At 43.8% G+C, this 15,586-nt stretch overlaps 1 protein-coding gene across 1 annotated transcript; it reads left to right on the top strand.

Annotated features, from left to right (window-relative positions):
• Positions 1-14,177: 14,177 nt before the first annotated feature.
• Positions 14,178-14,900, top strand: LOC147420264 (uncharacterized). Its single transcript, XM_086504500.1, has one exon. The coding sequence runs from the start codon at positions 14,178-14,180 to the stop codon at positions 14,898-14,900; it is 723 nt and encodes a 240-aa protein (XP_086360626.1).
• The last annotated feature ends 686 nt before the right edge of the window (positions 14,901-15,586 follow it).

Raw genomic sequence — 15,586 nt, 5'->3', positions numbered from 1 at the left:
CTCTTAAAGACCGCACAAAGACAACTTTTATTACGCCATGGGGCTGCTATTGCTACACAGTGTTGCCGTTTGGGTTGTCAAATGGACCATCTTTCTATCAAGAAAGAGCAAATTGGGTGCTGGAACCATTCATTGGTAGTTGTGTTAAGGCTTTTATGGACGACTTCTGTGTCTATAGCAGTAGGGCTGAGCATCATGAGAAGTTGCAGATGGTATTGGCTCGATATGATGAATGTGGAGGACAACTAAATCCAAAGAAATGTCATCTAGCACAGCCAAGGGTGAAGTTATTGGGCCATATGGTGTCAGAAAATGGCATTGAGGCTGATCCAGATAAGGTGAAGTCTATTATTCTTCTTCCATCACCTATGAGTACGAAGCAATTGGCAACCTTTATACACAAAGTGAAGTACATGGCACGGTTTATTCCATTGTCTTCGCAGCTTCTTTATCCATTACAACAAGTGGCAAAGCATGATCCATTGCAATGGGATGACAAGTGTGAAGAAGTGTTTCAAGAGGTGAAAGAGGTGTTAGGGGGGTTGTCAGCCATGCAGGCTCCTGATTGGGAGAAAGTTTTTTATGTAAATCCATCAGTAGGGGATGATGCCATTGGAGCCATGCTATTGCAAAAGGGGAAGGGAAGCCATTATATGAGGCCAGTGTATTGTGCAAGCCGAGTGAAGTTGGTAGCGGAGAGAAAGTTATCGGAAGTAGAGCTAGTGATGGCTAGTGTAATATTTGCTTGTCGACGATTTCGTCATTACTTGCTACCACGGCCTTTTGTTTTCTTGACGAGTTATGCCTTTTTGCCACAGTTAATTAATGGTATTAACATGTCAAATGTGGTGAAGAAATGGGTAATTGAGCTGCAAGAGTTTGAGTTCTCTTTTCTAGTGGAAGATAGTACAAGGGCTACCCTAGCTGATTTGTTGACCTACAAGGAGAATCCCCTTATTGTTAAGGAAGAGGCGGTGAGAAAGGTAGTTGAAGAAGTGCCACAGATCAGCAATGCACATGTGTTGTTCTTTGATGGTTCATACAGAAAGAGCCATGATGCAGCTTCAGGGGGTATAGCACTTTATGATCCAGAGGGGAAGCTAGTATGCAAGAGAGGGTTCAAATTGGATGCTCATAGTAACAATGAGGCTGAATATGCTACATTGGAAGCCGGATTACACATTTGCTTGAAGCATGGGATTAGAAGGTTGAGCATAAAAGGTGATTCCTTGTTAGTTGTGAAGCAAGTGTTAGGTGTGTGGAAGAGCAAGAACACCTCATTGAAGGAAATGTGTTTCAGAATCAAAGGCCTGTTAAGAAAGTTGGAAACATGGAGTATCAGACACATTGAGCATGCTCTAAATGGAGAGGCACATGAAGCAGCTCAAAGCATGATTGGGGAGCTATTTGTGTTGAGGACCAATTTACCTCTTTATCACGGTCGGGAAAGTTTGGCTCAAGAAGAGGAGTTTTTGCTAACAGGAATCATTCCAAAGGAGATTCAGAAGTCTAAGAAGTATGGCTTTGTGCGTAGAGCATACAGGTACAAATTGATTGGTGATGTCTTATACATGAAAGGGGCTGATCTCGTGTTGAGACGTGTACCTTGGCGGGAGGAGCTTTACAGAGTGTTGGAAGAGAATCACGAAGGCGCATGTGGTGGCCATTTTGCTCTAAAGATCACCTTGCATAAGATTTTGCAAGAGGGGTATGTATGGCCTAGTTTGCACAAGGATGTTCACCATTGGTGTAGGTCTTGCAATAGGTGTCAAGCATTTGGGAAGAGAGTGTTGAAGCCAGAGCTACGAAAAACCATTATGGCGTTTGATGTGTTTGAAAAGTGGGGAATTGATGCAATAGGCCCGTTACCTATCACAAGCAGGGGCAAAAGCTATATTTTGACGGCAGTGGACTATCTCTCTAGATGGGCAGAGGCTATAGCAGTAAAACAGATCACTGCAAAGGATGTGGCAAAATTTGTGTATGATGAAATATGTTGCAAGTTTGGGGTGCCACTGGAGTTACTTTCAGATAAGGGGCCTGGCTTTAGAGCTAAACTGCTAGATTTTTTATGTGCAAAGATGAAGATTAGGCACCAGCATACCACTCCTTATTACCCGCAGTGTAATGGCTTGAATGAAAGATTCAATGGTGAGTTGGTACAGATTCTTTCGAAAGTGACAGAGCACCAAGGAAAGAATTGGGATTTGGAATTGCCTAGTGCATTATGGGCTTACCGTACTTCGGTGAAGACAGGTACAGGGTTTACTCCATTTCATTTGGTGTATGGAAAGGAAGCACTATTGCCTGTGGAGGTAGAGTTGCCTGCGGTCAAGATGTTAGAGAAGTTGCTTGGGCCGCCTAGTGATGCATTCAAAGAGAGGCTCTTGCAGTTACAAGAGGTCCAGTTGGATAGGATGAGCGCATTGGAGCATTATGGGATGCAGGATAAGGCTTTGACAAAGATAAATGAAAAGATCAAAAGTAAGGGTATCAAGAAACATGACTTGGTTTTGCGCTACAACAGTAAGCTGGACAACACCTTCCAAAAGAAGTTTCAAATTAAGTGGGAAGGCCCTTTCAAGATAGTAGAGTGTTTTCCAAATGGCACATATCAGCTGGCTAACCTGGATGGTGTTCTACATAAGTCAAGGATAAATGGATTGCGTCTTAAATTGTATCATGCTAGATTGATGATGGTGGAGCAAGATGAACTGTCTGTGGAGCAAGCAATGTTGGTGAAGGATGAGGAGACATGTGATGCGGCGAGTCTCATATCGCTCTTTGCTGCTGCTGATCATGAATGATCTAGCAGGCTAGGGGATGGGCAAATTATGTCAGGAGTTTTTTGGAGCAAGGGATTGCGCATATGTACATACCCATGCATGGTGCATCAAATAAAGTATTGCCCATTTTCCAGAGCCAGGTGGTTACGTGGGGCCCACATGTGTACAGGTAGGACAGCATGTACATAGTGCAGCAATTTTCACTATTATTAGTACTGGTGTGTTTTTTCTACAATAAGGAGGAGTTGGTAGCGCGTAAAACTTCTCGAGGAAGCTATCCGCGGGCCGACGACGTGAGGTCAGCAGGTGCGTCAGATGGCATCTAGTGGCGTCAGGAGGGCGAACGAGGTCAATATTTGCACGCAGATGAGGACGGACACAACGTGGGTGTTTGCTTGTGAGAATTATGCAAAAAGGTCATCATGAGGACCTTTTTTTGGGGCCACTTCACGTGGTGGCGAGATGCATTATTGGAAAAAAGCTGAGTGCCAGGTGTGCGAATGATGCAAAAAGGTGACAACTATGCACTGCGAGGTCAGTTTTTGGCCTGTTCGGGGTCTGTTTGAGGTCATCTAAAAGGCCAAGGGTGCCCAACTAATAAAGCTAAGTGTGGGAACTGAAAAAACTGAGAGAAGACCAGAAAAAACGTGGAGAAGAGAGGAGGAACAGGCGCAGGTGTGTTTTTTGGGTTTTTGGAGCCTGTTTTGGCCGTAAACTGCTCATCCGAGGTCGGATTTGAGCACTTTGACATTGTAGACTGGGGTTTTGGGCCGTTCCGGACGCGATGGCGCTGTCCATTTTGCCAAATTCCTCACTCTTTTCCTGCTGTTTTTCTGTGTAAGTTTCTCCTATGAGCGAAGTTTCTGCTCTAGTTTGTGATTGTATCTGGTATCTTTTACCCATATTGAGTGAGCTGTTTGCCCCATTGGTGTTGGCCCAAGCTCATTTGTATCTAAACATCAGAAATTCTCCTCTTTTGAGCTGAGTTTTTTGGGTGTGTGTGTGTGTGTGTGTGTCTGTGTGGAGTGGATAAGTGGATAGTTTCTCTCCTCTCACTCCAGAGGTGTGTTCCCTGTCTCGGCCAGGTGTGTTGTCTAAGCCGAGTGGTGCCCCATAGTGTGTGTGTGTATCTTCCCAAGGGTGTGTGTTGGGTCGTTATAGAGGCGCTGTGTGTGTTTTCATCCCGCTCACAGCGGGATGCATTATTGGAAAAATTTGAGTGCTAGGTGTGCGGATGATGCAAAAAGGTGACAACTATGCACTACGAGGTCAATTTTTGGCCTGTTCAGGGTCCGTTTGAGGTCAACTAAAAGACCAAGGGTGCCCAACTAATAAAGCTAAGTGTTGGAACTAAAAAAACTGAGATAAGACCAGAAAAAACATGGAGAAGAGAGGAGGAACAGCCGCAACTGTGTTTTTTTTTTGGGTTTTTGGAGCCTGTTTTGGCCGTGAATTGCTCATCCGAGGTCGGATTTGAGCACTCTGACATTGTACATTGGGGTTTTGGGCCGTTCTCGACGCGATGGTGCTGTCCATTTTGCCAAATTCCTCACTGTTTTTGTGTTTTTTTGGCTGTGTAAGTTTCTTCTATGAGCTAAGCTTCTGCTCCAATTTGTGATTGTATCTGGCTTATTTTACCCATACTGTGTGAGCTATTTGTCCCCTTGGTGTTGGACCAAGCTCATTTGTATCAAAATATCAGGTTCTCCTCTTTTGAGCTGAAATTTTTGGGTGTGTGTGTGTGTCTCTCTCTCTCTCTCTGTGTGGAGTGGGCAAACGGATAGTCTCTCTCCTCTCGCTCCATAGGTGTGTTCTCTGTCTCGGCCAGGTGTGTTGTGTAAGCCGAGTGGTGCCCCATAGTGTGTGTGTGTGTCTTCCCAAGAGTGTGTGTCGGGTTGTTATAGAGGAGTTCTGTGTGTTTCCATCCCGCTCACAACGTAATCACGATCGTGTGATTACGTTAATAACTCTAGTATTTACACAAGAAAATCACGTGATCACATTAATTGTTAACGTGATTTTGATGGTGACTTGGAGTTGGTAGGCCTGCCGGCTTTCCCATTTTTCCGACGGGCCCCTCGGGGCTATAGGGTTTTCCCAGTGGGCCCACCAAGAAAATGAAAAAGCCCAGCGGGCCCGATTGTATATAGTAAACCTCTTCTTACTTTGGCATTTTAACTAGGCAAATCCCTGGGGAGTATATCCGAGCGCTGGGTATAGTCATCTCCTTGTGAATTGACCTAAGGTTATAGAGTCACAGGTCCTTTTTTGGGCCGAACGTGATTCTGAATTCGATAACCACGTCTAAAAATATTTAAACCCTTCACCGAACATAAAGGTACTAAACCAAAACAATTGAGAATTTTGAGAGTCATGCTCATTGTGACGAGTCCATTGGTCCATAAAAGGGTTGTAGTTGGTTTTAAAAGATGAGCATATTTAAATAAGGAGTTGATAGAGTCAAGGGTCGGATGCTAGCAGTGGTGTCACTTGCAGTTGTTGTGGGTATGCATCATTTGGCGCCTGTTTGAGCGCATTTTCTGCTGCATTGTACGTTACTTGTGGAAACTGCCATTGTACGCCTTTGTGGAGCCATATTTGGTTTTATTTGGCAGTCCTAGCCATTTTTGAGACTTGGTCTGGAAGATAGTCATTTCTGAGACTTGACTATACGCGATTTGCATGAGCCTTCGTGTGAGGGTCGATAGCGTGAGGTTTTATTGAGCTGGGGGATTCTCAAATGTGGAGATCCTTTCGGTGATACAGGTAGCTGGAGCACCCTTTTCATGACCTCGCCATAGGCTATGTACTAGTGATTCCTACTTGATGCTCGGGTTCTATTGTTGGCAGTTTATGCATACATAGACAGTCCATATTTTGGGTTCTTACTGCTCTACTTATGGGGGAAACTCTGTCAAAATTTTTCCAAGTTATGATGGCTGGTTTTTTGGTCTTTTAAGCCATTTATACTGTTATGCTGCTGAAGTTCTGGCAAAATCAAAGGATAAGACAGGTGTGCTTTCTTGGGAGCTGCATGGTTGACTTTAATGGATGATCAAAATGGCCCTCAATTCACTCCTTTTCATTTAACTTTGAGAATCCAGATAAATGTTCATGTGTCCCCAGGAAGATTTTTTCCCAGCAGTGCATAGTCTTTATGTTCGGGCCAAGAAGATTAAGAGAGATCCTGGAATGTTCTTTGCCTGTTGTAATTCCGATGATCAACTACGAAAACTCATTTGATGTGCATGTGTTTGTCCTTATCTAAAGTTGAGCTCCATTGAAGTTTCAAGGGATTGAGTCAGTCAAAAGTTTTGGGTTCTTGCACGTGTGTTCAAAGGGGTTCTCAAAGCATCGTAATTTGGGTAGCCATGGCTTTTTGTTATCCGGAGTTTCATGGAAGAAGTGATGAAGATGTGGAAGACTTTTTGGAAAAGATGGAGGTTGCCTGCATTAGCAACCAGATCCATGACCCTGCACACATGTTACGTCTTCTCCAAATTTGTTTGAAGAGTGATGCACGAGTTTGGTCCAAAGCATTTGAAGAGGAGTTGCGTGTGGCTGATCCACCTGTAAGATTGAGTTGGGACAATCTAAGGCACGGATTAGAAGTGAAGTTTGTGAAGACAGAAGATCCTGACAAAGTGTGGCAAGAAGTATAGGCTTTAGTGATAAAGGAAGGTGAGCCAGTAGATGCGTACATACGTAAGTTCTCATTGGCATGGGAGAGGATGTGCAAGGCTTTAGCACCACAGGTAGCCCCGCCTGACATGATGAAGAAGGACAGATTCTTGGCTGGTCTTTGGGAGAATATACGTTGGAGAGTGGAGCTAAAGAAGCCTAGGACATATGAAGATACACTAGAGGTGGCAAGGTACAAAGAGTGGAAGTTGAGGAAAATGAGCCAGTTAGGGGTGGAGTCTTTGCCCATGAGGTCTGAATTTCAGCCTATGGATTCTTCGCAAGGTTGTATGTCAGTGGTTCATCATGAACCACTGGTTTCTGTTACTCCTCAGGTTATGCCAGCAGTGGCCACTACAGCAGTTCAAGATGATGGGCTAAGGCAAGACATGAGGCAAGTGGTAGATTTCATGAAGAATCTCAGCCTAAACATGCTAGGTCAAGTGGGAAATAATCGAGGTTGAGGGAGGTTTGCAAATAAGCCAGGAGGTGAAGAAAGGCCTAGGAATGGTGTTGGACAAAGCAATGGTAGGTTTTGGAGGTAGACGCCCACATGTTACAATTGTGGAGAGTTGGGTCACATCAGCCCGCAATGTGATAAGCCACCAAGGATGGGGGGAGACATGTATCCATTGCCAAGACAAGTGCTAACTAGGTCCAATGATTATGGCATCAAAATTAAGGGAGATGAAGGAACCACTGGATTAACCTAGGAGGAAAAGGGAAAGACAAAAGTGCTAAGTGTAGTCACCTTGGAGAAGGCATCAAAGCTAGAGGTTACATTAGTGATGCCTATTGGGAAGAGGACCACAGAGGAAAAGGAAGGAAGAAGTGCCCCAGGTCTTAGCAAGAAGAAGAGAAAGAGCCATGAAGGCGAATATGTCAAGGCCAAGAGGAAAAGGAGGGCTCGTCGCAAGTTTCATGTTTCAGATTTTCCACTAGGGGATGGGCAATTAAGCTATGACTTGAAGCAGGATATGACGAGCAGGAAGGCAGATGTTACTTTTGGGCAGCTTATAGAGATGGTGCCTAAGCTAAAGCGACAGTGCAAGAGGATGGTTAACCCAATGGAGAAAGAGCCAGAGAGGGGTTCAATGAAGGTGTTGGCAATGGATGAGTGTTAGCGGGTACGCCGCGACGGACGATGGAGCACAGCAAGAACACAGACCAACAAACTGTCAATCCGAGGACGTAGCTGACCCTGACTAGGGCATGGAGGCAATCTTTGGGTTGTCAACCCTGAGCTAGATACGAACAACACTCTACAGTCACTAATCCTACCACAACACTACCATAAAGCAAAGAAATAGACAACACATCCTACGAAACACTAACAGCTCGAAACAGTCTCAAATCATATCGGAATGACTCGAAATCGGAGGGCAAGACTCACAAGGACATATCCTATGTGTCCAAACACCTAAACCCTGAAAACCATAACTGTAAGACCTCTAATCGCTGTCGCGATAGACTCAAAACAACAATTTCCAAAGTGTCCGGAACTGATCTACAAAGACATCAACACGAAGAGCTTCTCGCCCTGATTCTAAAGACTACTCGATCATTCAGAACGGATGTCGTTTGAGGTACTTACGACCAAATATAGCTCGTAGCAGGCGGGCTCGTGATGTGGTCCTCGACTTGCATTGCTTGCGTCGACACGCTCCTACTCTCATATCTGCAATGTGATTAGTGTGCGCGACGGTGTGTGTGCGTGAAGCTCACTACTGTGTGCTACAGAACCCACGACTGTATATTAATTGAGATACCGTAATGTCTTTTTTACAAAGCCTTAGGTTTTAGCTTATATACCAAGCCTTCAAACCTAATGTCCAGCCAAATGACCTGAATTGTCCCTAGGATTCTAAAGAGCTTAATTACAAGAAATTGAGTTGGCTTTACTCATTATACAAGCATCTGCGGCCAAAATACAAGTGCTGATTTAAAATATGAGGTTCCCGTTAACATTACAAAAGTGGCCGTAATGGCTCAAAATAATAATAACGGGATATTCGATGACGTCCATGAACTCGTATCTTCATGTTGTAGCATCCATCTTCATCTTCATTACTTCATCACCATCTTCATGTGGAATCTTTAGAATCTTTGAAGAATCTTAATGGAATCTTTGTGGAAACGTTGTTGAAAGGGCGTCCTTTCAACAATGAGCTACCAAACATTTGTCCAATCGTAGATGTGTGCCATAAAAGAAAAAATATAGGGCAAGGTTATGTGGATGGCGGAGCCCAAATATGTGTCATAACACACTCATGCGTTGAGAAGATGGGTCTTATAGTGACTGGGGTGTCAGGGTTTCAGATTATATTGGCCAACCATCAAAAAGTAAAATGTTTGGGTTTTGTAAAGGGCTTAGAAGTGGAAAAATATGATGCAAACATAGTGGTTGATTTTCATGTGATGCCAGCAGGGTTGAGAGCATATCCTATTATACTGGGCAGACCATGGTTACGTGCAGTGGGACCTGTTCAAGATTGGAGACGTGGTACAATTAGCCTCTATGGAAAGACAAGTGCCAAGAAGATTTATAATATGGACACAAGGCAATGATTAGAGGAGCTTTATGAAGATGAGGATGAGTCTAGTGATGAAGACTATTCCACAGTGATGACTGACGAGGACAGTGATACCACTACCAGCAGTGATGAGGATGCTGATGTTGCATTTCTTTTGATGGATAAAGGAATACAGGAGCCTGGTTTAGTCGCATTTGTGAATGATGTTGAAGATGAAAGTGAAGGGCCTTATAAAGTGATTGAAGGGCTGATGCAATCAAAGGTTGAATTGTCAAAGAAGCAGGAATTGATGACACAAATGATTAGTGGAGACCTCTCAGCTATGGAGAATGAGATATATTTGCACATGCCGGTCTATGCCAAAGTAATTGATGGTTTACTTGATGCAAAGTTGATATATGGCATCTCTACAGATTTTCCTTGGGAACTAGGTGGAACCTTGATTAAGCTTTTGATGCAAGGAATACCAAGTGTTTTTGTGTGGGATCCAGGTGGAATGAGTATCTACTAGTGTTGTTGCTGCTGAGCATGAATGCTCTAGCAGGCTAGGGGATGGGAAAATTATGTCAGGAGGTTTTTGGAGCAAGGGATTGCGCATATGTACATACCCATGCATGGTGCATCGAATAAAGGATTGCGCATTTTCCAGAGCCAGGTGGTTACGTGGGGCCCACATGTGTACAGGTAGGACAGCATGTATAGTGCATCGATTTTCACTATTACCAGTACCAGTGTGTTTTTTCTACAATAATGAGGAGTTGGTAGCGCATAAAACTTCTCGAGGAAGCTATCCGCGGGCCGACGTCATGAGGTAAGCAGATACGTCAGATGGCATCTAGTGGCGTCAGGAGGGCGAATGGGGTCAATACTTGCACGTGGAGAAGTACGGACACAACGTGGGTATTTCCTTGTGATAATTATGCAAAAAGGTCATCACAAGGACCATATTTTGGGGCCACTTCACGTGGTGGCGGGATGCATTATTGGAAAAATTTGAGTGCCAGGTGTGCGGATGATGCAAAAAGGTGACAACTATGCATTGCGAGGTCCGTTTTTGGCTTGTTCGGGGTCCATTTGAGGTCAACTAAAAGACCAAGGGTGCCCAAATAATCAAGCTAAGTGTGGGAACTGAAAAAACTGAGAGAAGACCAGAAAAAATGTGGAGAAGAGAGGAGGAACAGCCGCAATTGTGTTTTTTTGGGGTTTTTGGTTGGCCGTAAACTGCTCATCCGAGGTCGGATTTGAGCACTTTGACATTGTAGACTGGGGTTTTGGGCTGTTCCAGACGCGATGGCGCTGTCCATTTTGCCAAATTTCTCACTATTTTTCTGTTGTTTTGGTTGTGTAAGTTTCTTCTATGAGCTAAGCTTCTGCTCCAGTTTGTGATTGTATCTGGCTTATTTTACCCATACTGTGTGAGCTATTTGTCCCCTTGGTGTTGGCCCAAGCTCATTTGTATCTAAATATGAGAAGTTCTCCTCTTTTGAGCTGAATTTTTTGGGTGTGTGTGTGTGTCTCTCTCTGTGTGGAGTGGTCAAACGGATAGTCTCTCTCCTCTTGCACGCAGATGAGGACGGACACAACGTGGGTGTTTGCTTGTGAGAATTATGCAGAAAGGTCATCATGAGGACCTTTTTTTGGGGCCACTTCACGTGGTGGCGAGATGCATTATTGGAAAAAAGCTGAGTGCCAGGTGTGCGAATGATGCAAAAAGGTGACAACTATGCACTGCGAGGTCAGTTTTTGACCTGTTCGGGGTCCGTTTGAGGTCATCTAAAAGGCCAAGGGTGCCCAACTAATAAAGCTAAGTGTGGGAACTGAAAAAACTGAGAGAAGACCAGAAAAAACGTGGAGAAGAGAGGAGGAACAGCCGCAGGTGTGTTTTTTGGGTTTTTGGAGCCTGTTTTGGCCGTAAACTGCTCATCCGAGGTCGGATTTGAGCACTTTGACATTGTAGACTGGGGTTTTGGGCCGTTCCGGACGCGAGGGCGCTGTCCATTTTGCCAAATTCCTCACTCTTTTCCTGCTGTTTTTCTGTGTAAGTTTCTCCTATGAGCGAAGTTTCTGCTCTAGTTTGTGATTGTATCTGGTATCTTTTACCCATATTGAGTGAGCTGTTTGCCCCATTGGTGTTGGCCCAAGCTCATTTGTATCTAAACATCAGAAATTCTCCTCTTTTGAGCTGAGTTTTTTGGGGGTGTGTGTGTGTGTGTGTGTCTGTGTGGAGTGGATAAGTGGATAGTTTCTCTCCTCTCACTCCAGAGGTGTGTTCTCTGTCTCGGCCAGGTGTGTTGTGTAAGCCGAGTGGTGCCCCATAGTGTGTGTGTGTGTGTCTTCCCAAGAGTGTGTGTCGGGTCATTATAGAGGCGTTCTGTGTGTTTCCATCCCGCTCACAACGTAATCACGATCGTTTGATTATGTTAATAACTCTAGTATTTACACAAGAAAATCACGTGAGCACATTAATTGTTAACGTGATTTTGATGGTGACCTGCAGAAACCAATAGAGCCGGTAGGCCTTCCGAGATTTCCCATTTTCCGGACGGGCCCCTCGGGGCTATAGGGTTTTCCTGGCGGGCCCGCCAAGAAAATGAAAAAGCCCAGCGGGCCCGACTGTATATAGTAAACCTCTTCTTACTTTGGCATTTTAACTAGGCAAATCCCTGGGGAGTATATCCGAGCGCCGGGTATAGTCATCTCCTTGTGAATTTACCTAAGGTTACAGAGTCACAGGTCCTTTTTTTGGGTCGAACGTGATTCTTAATTCGATAACCACTTCTAAAAATATTTAAACCCTTCACCGAACATAAAGGTTCTAAACCAAAACAATTGAGAATTTTGAGAGTCATGCTCATTGTGACGAAGCCATTGGTCTGTAAAAGGGCTGTAGTTGGTTTTAGAATATGAGAATATTTAAATAACGAGTTGATAGGGTCAAGGGTCGGATGCCCTATACTAGTGTACTGGGTATATAAAGATCCTTGAAGTCTTGCATTTTTCACCATCGTTGATATACATTTCCACTGCACAATATGAGAGCTATAATCCTTAATTGGGTGAAATTAGCTTTTATATATTGAATTGGATGCATAAGGAGGCTACAATCCTTGATTGGGTACAAGTAGTCCTCAATTGTGTAATTGTATTGAAGATTTCATTGCCTTGTTTTATGCATTGGTTTATATAGGGAGTGAATTATGTATTATAATTAAAAGATCTTTAGTGCATGAGATGGTCAATCATCGATATTATTTCTTTCATGTGTGTTTTGCAAATAATTATCATCATTTCAATGTAAATGTTGATGATTCTTTGTAGCATGTGAAAATAGTTGTGTCTTATCGTTTTCAGATCGTAGAGGATATATAACTAATCACTATATTTATAATTGCATTGAAAATTTCATATTATTTTTGTATCCATAATGCCATGTAGAGAGTGCATTGCAATGTGTATGTTCTCTCAGAACATATGTGATCGATATGTGGAATTGACTAGAGTGCATTGCAAATCTCATATTATGTAGGTTTGATTGCTTTCTTAGTTATTGTTTTTCTAATATATATTGAAAAGTTTTTTTTATTTATTTTAACTGAACATCTAGTTCTTATGTCTGCAATATTAAATTGAAAGCAATGGAGAAAAATGTCAGCACAAGTGATACGAAGAAGGCAAAGAATTAAAAAGCCCCTAGCAAACATGGGTTTGAATCTCAAATCAAAAAGATTGTAGAAGTTGTTCTTGAGAATGAGAAATACTCAAAATTACCAGATTTATTGAAGCGAATGATGGATGGAAGTAAAGTGATCATATTTATGGAAACAAAAAGAGGTTGTGATCAAGTTACTAGACAACTTCCAATGGATAAATTTGTAGCTTTATCTATCCATGATGATAAGAGTCAAGCTGAACGAGATTGGCTTCTTTTTGAATTTAGATCTAGCAATAGCCCTATAATGACAACAACATATGTTGCAACTCGGGGTTTGGATGTGAAAGACATAAATCATAAGAAAGCAAAACAACAACAAAGACCACACTAACATTGACAATGTGGTCATTTCAGAGAGGACATGAATTCGGAGGGGGGGAGTGTTGACCCATGGGTCAACAACACGACGTAACTCAATTTCCATACCAAAGTCTTATTTTTTGATAGTTATGTTATAATGCAGATTATGGTTAAAAACATCAAATATAATGAGTAGTTAATCTAGTTGTAAATTCGGGGTGCAATGGCACTTCCAGATTGTAAATACAAATCCATTTGACCCCTTGAACTCTATTTTGATTTAACCTATGGTAGCCTTAGTATATACGGTACCTAGGTCATTTTGTAAAGAGAACTTAATCATAATCAAAGTTTTCTCCTTGAACTCTATTTTGATTTAACCTATGACCGTGTGTGAGAGAGAAAGAGAGAGTGTGTGAGCTTCATCCTAATGCTACTTCTTGCCTCCTCATTGCATTGGAGATTCAACTGCACCATCACAATTGGCTCGGAGAGAGCTACACAACAATGCCAAGCATTCCTTGCAAACCGAAGCATGTGTGCTAACGCATCTACGAGCTATTCGTGGTTGTAAGTGTATCGAATGATGTTTGTTTTTTGCGTGCAAGTAGTCATTATAATTGTGGCGACACTAGGTAGCTCCACAACAAAGATAGTCATTGATCTCTCTCTCTCTCTCTCTCTCTCTCTCTCTCTCTCTCTCTAGATAACCCTAACTCTAGCACAGGTTGCCACCGCCACCGTCCTCTGTCCCCCAGCCTCCCCCTGGGCGAGGGGCTGCCCTATGGGGAGGTATGAAGCCATAGCCCCACCCCCTCGAAGCTAACCTGCGGCATCCTCGTGACCTGCTGCTGTGACAGTGTGCAGAGCCGAGACGACACCAGCAACGGAGACTCGAGAAGCCTAACGATGGTGAAGGCGAGCCTCCCTCTACTGAGGGCGACGAGGGGTTGTTGAAGCTGTTGGAGTTGCTGCGGCACGTGGTGGCACCCGAGCCGACAGAGGAGACTCCTCCTCTCTCCCTCTCTCTCTCTTTCTCTCGCCACTCTTAACCTAAAGAGCCCCCGCCCCCCTAAAAGCTAAGGGCTTCAAATCAAACCCAGATAAATCTCTGTGCACTTTGGGACAAAGTGAGCAGCAGCCATCACAGCCCGATTTTTTACCATGAATACACCAAAGGTCACCATGAGGAGCCGACCCAGTTTTGCAGCCGTTGTGGCAGCACCGAGCAAGAACGACCGGATTGGACAACTTCAAAGAGCCCTTGACCAGCTTATGGAAGAGAATCGGGATCTCAAGGCTCGCCTCGGTAAGCTTGAGGCGCGCTTCGACTCCATGGTCGATCTTGCCACAGACAAAGTAAGAGAAGTTGAGGTGAAAGTCACCAATGCTCAGTCTGTGGCTTTGGCAAAAGTACAAACTTGTTTGACGATGGAGCTTCACGAGAAGAAACTCCAGGAAGAGAATGCCCTTAAGATCCGAATAGGCGGGCTTCCCTCACCATGGTGCACTACCGAGGACACGCTTGAAGAAGCAATCATCAAGCTCAACGATATTATTCAGCCCATCGCCATCAAGCCAAAAGACATTTCTTGGATTAACGACACACAGAGGAAAGTATCACCGGAGCACTGCCTTCTCACTTTTAAGGACAAAGAGGAGCGAGTGAGGCTATTGCGCCAATCTTACCTCCTCAAAGGAACAAAGGTTTGGATTGCTGAGGAGCTGACCATGAATCAACTCAAGGTTAAAAAGTGCGAACTCAAGAAGGTCGGAGAAGCCCGAAAGCAAGGCAAATGGGCAGTCTACCGTGGGGGGAAGGCCATCATTCAAGAGTTTCGAACTCCCAAAGGGGTTCTCCCCTCATCCAACCCTACTCAGGTTTAAGTCTTGTTTTCCTTTTCTTTTCTTATCTTCTACCTTGATGACGGACCCTCAGTCCATAACTGATATGTATCCAATGCCCTCACGTAAAAGGCTACGTTGTAATGTTTTTTTTTCTCCGGTCCAATGGGGCATATATGACCTCCGTGGACGACAATGCTATCTCTCTCTCTCTCTCTCTCTCTCTCTCTCTCTCTCTCTCTCTCTCTCTCTCTCTCTCTCTCTCTCTCTCTCTCTCTCTCTCTCTCTCTCTATGTGTGTGTGTGTGTGTGTATGTATGTGGCTGAACAAAAAACACCCAACATGCCGGATTAGGGCCCTCTATGATATTAAGCTGCAGCCTGCCGAGCTTTAGGGTTTTCCCGGCGGGCCCGTAGGAAAAATGCAAAAGCCCGGCAGGGCTCGTAAGAAAAATGCATAAGCCTGGCGAGGCCCGGCGAGAAAACACAAAATCCCGGCAAGCTTTATGTGGGTTTCCAGGTTGCTCTGAACCGGCTTGTTTGTGATCATGTTAACTGTGATTATGTAAATATGTCAACAAGACCTTGTGATCACACAAATATTTTGGTAATTATGTAAATATTAAATCCCTGTGAGTCATCAAGAAGGTCTCAAGGAACATAATAAGCTATATTGTAAACAACTAATCCGGCCCTTTATTGGTGTCAATTTCTCTAAACTCTCACTCT

This window comes from Adiantum capillus-veneris, chromosome 28 (assembly GCF_014529385.1).
Source record: "Adiantum capillus-veneris isolate H3 chromosome 28, ASM1452938v2, whole genome shotgun sequence".
Taxonomy (NCBI): domain Eukaryota; kingdom Viridiplantae; phylum Streptophyta; class Polypodiopsida; order Polypodiales; family Pteridaceae; genus Adiantum; species Adiantum capillus-veneris.
This window is presented reverse-complemented; position numbering and strand designations above follow the sequence as displayed.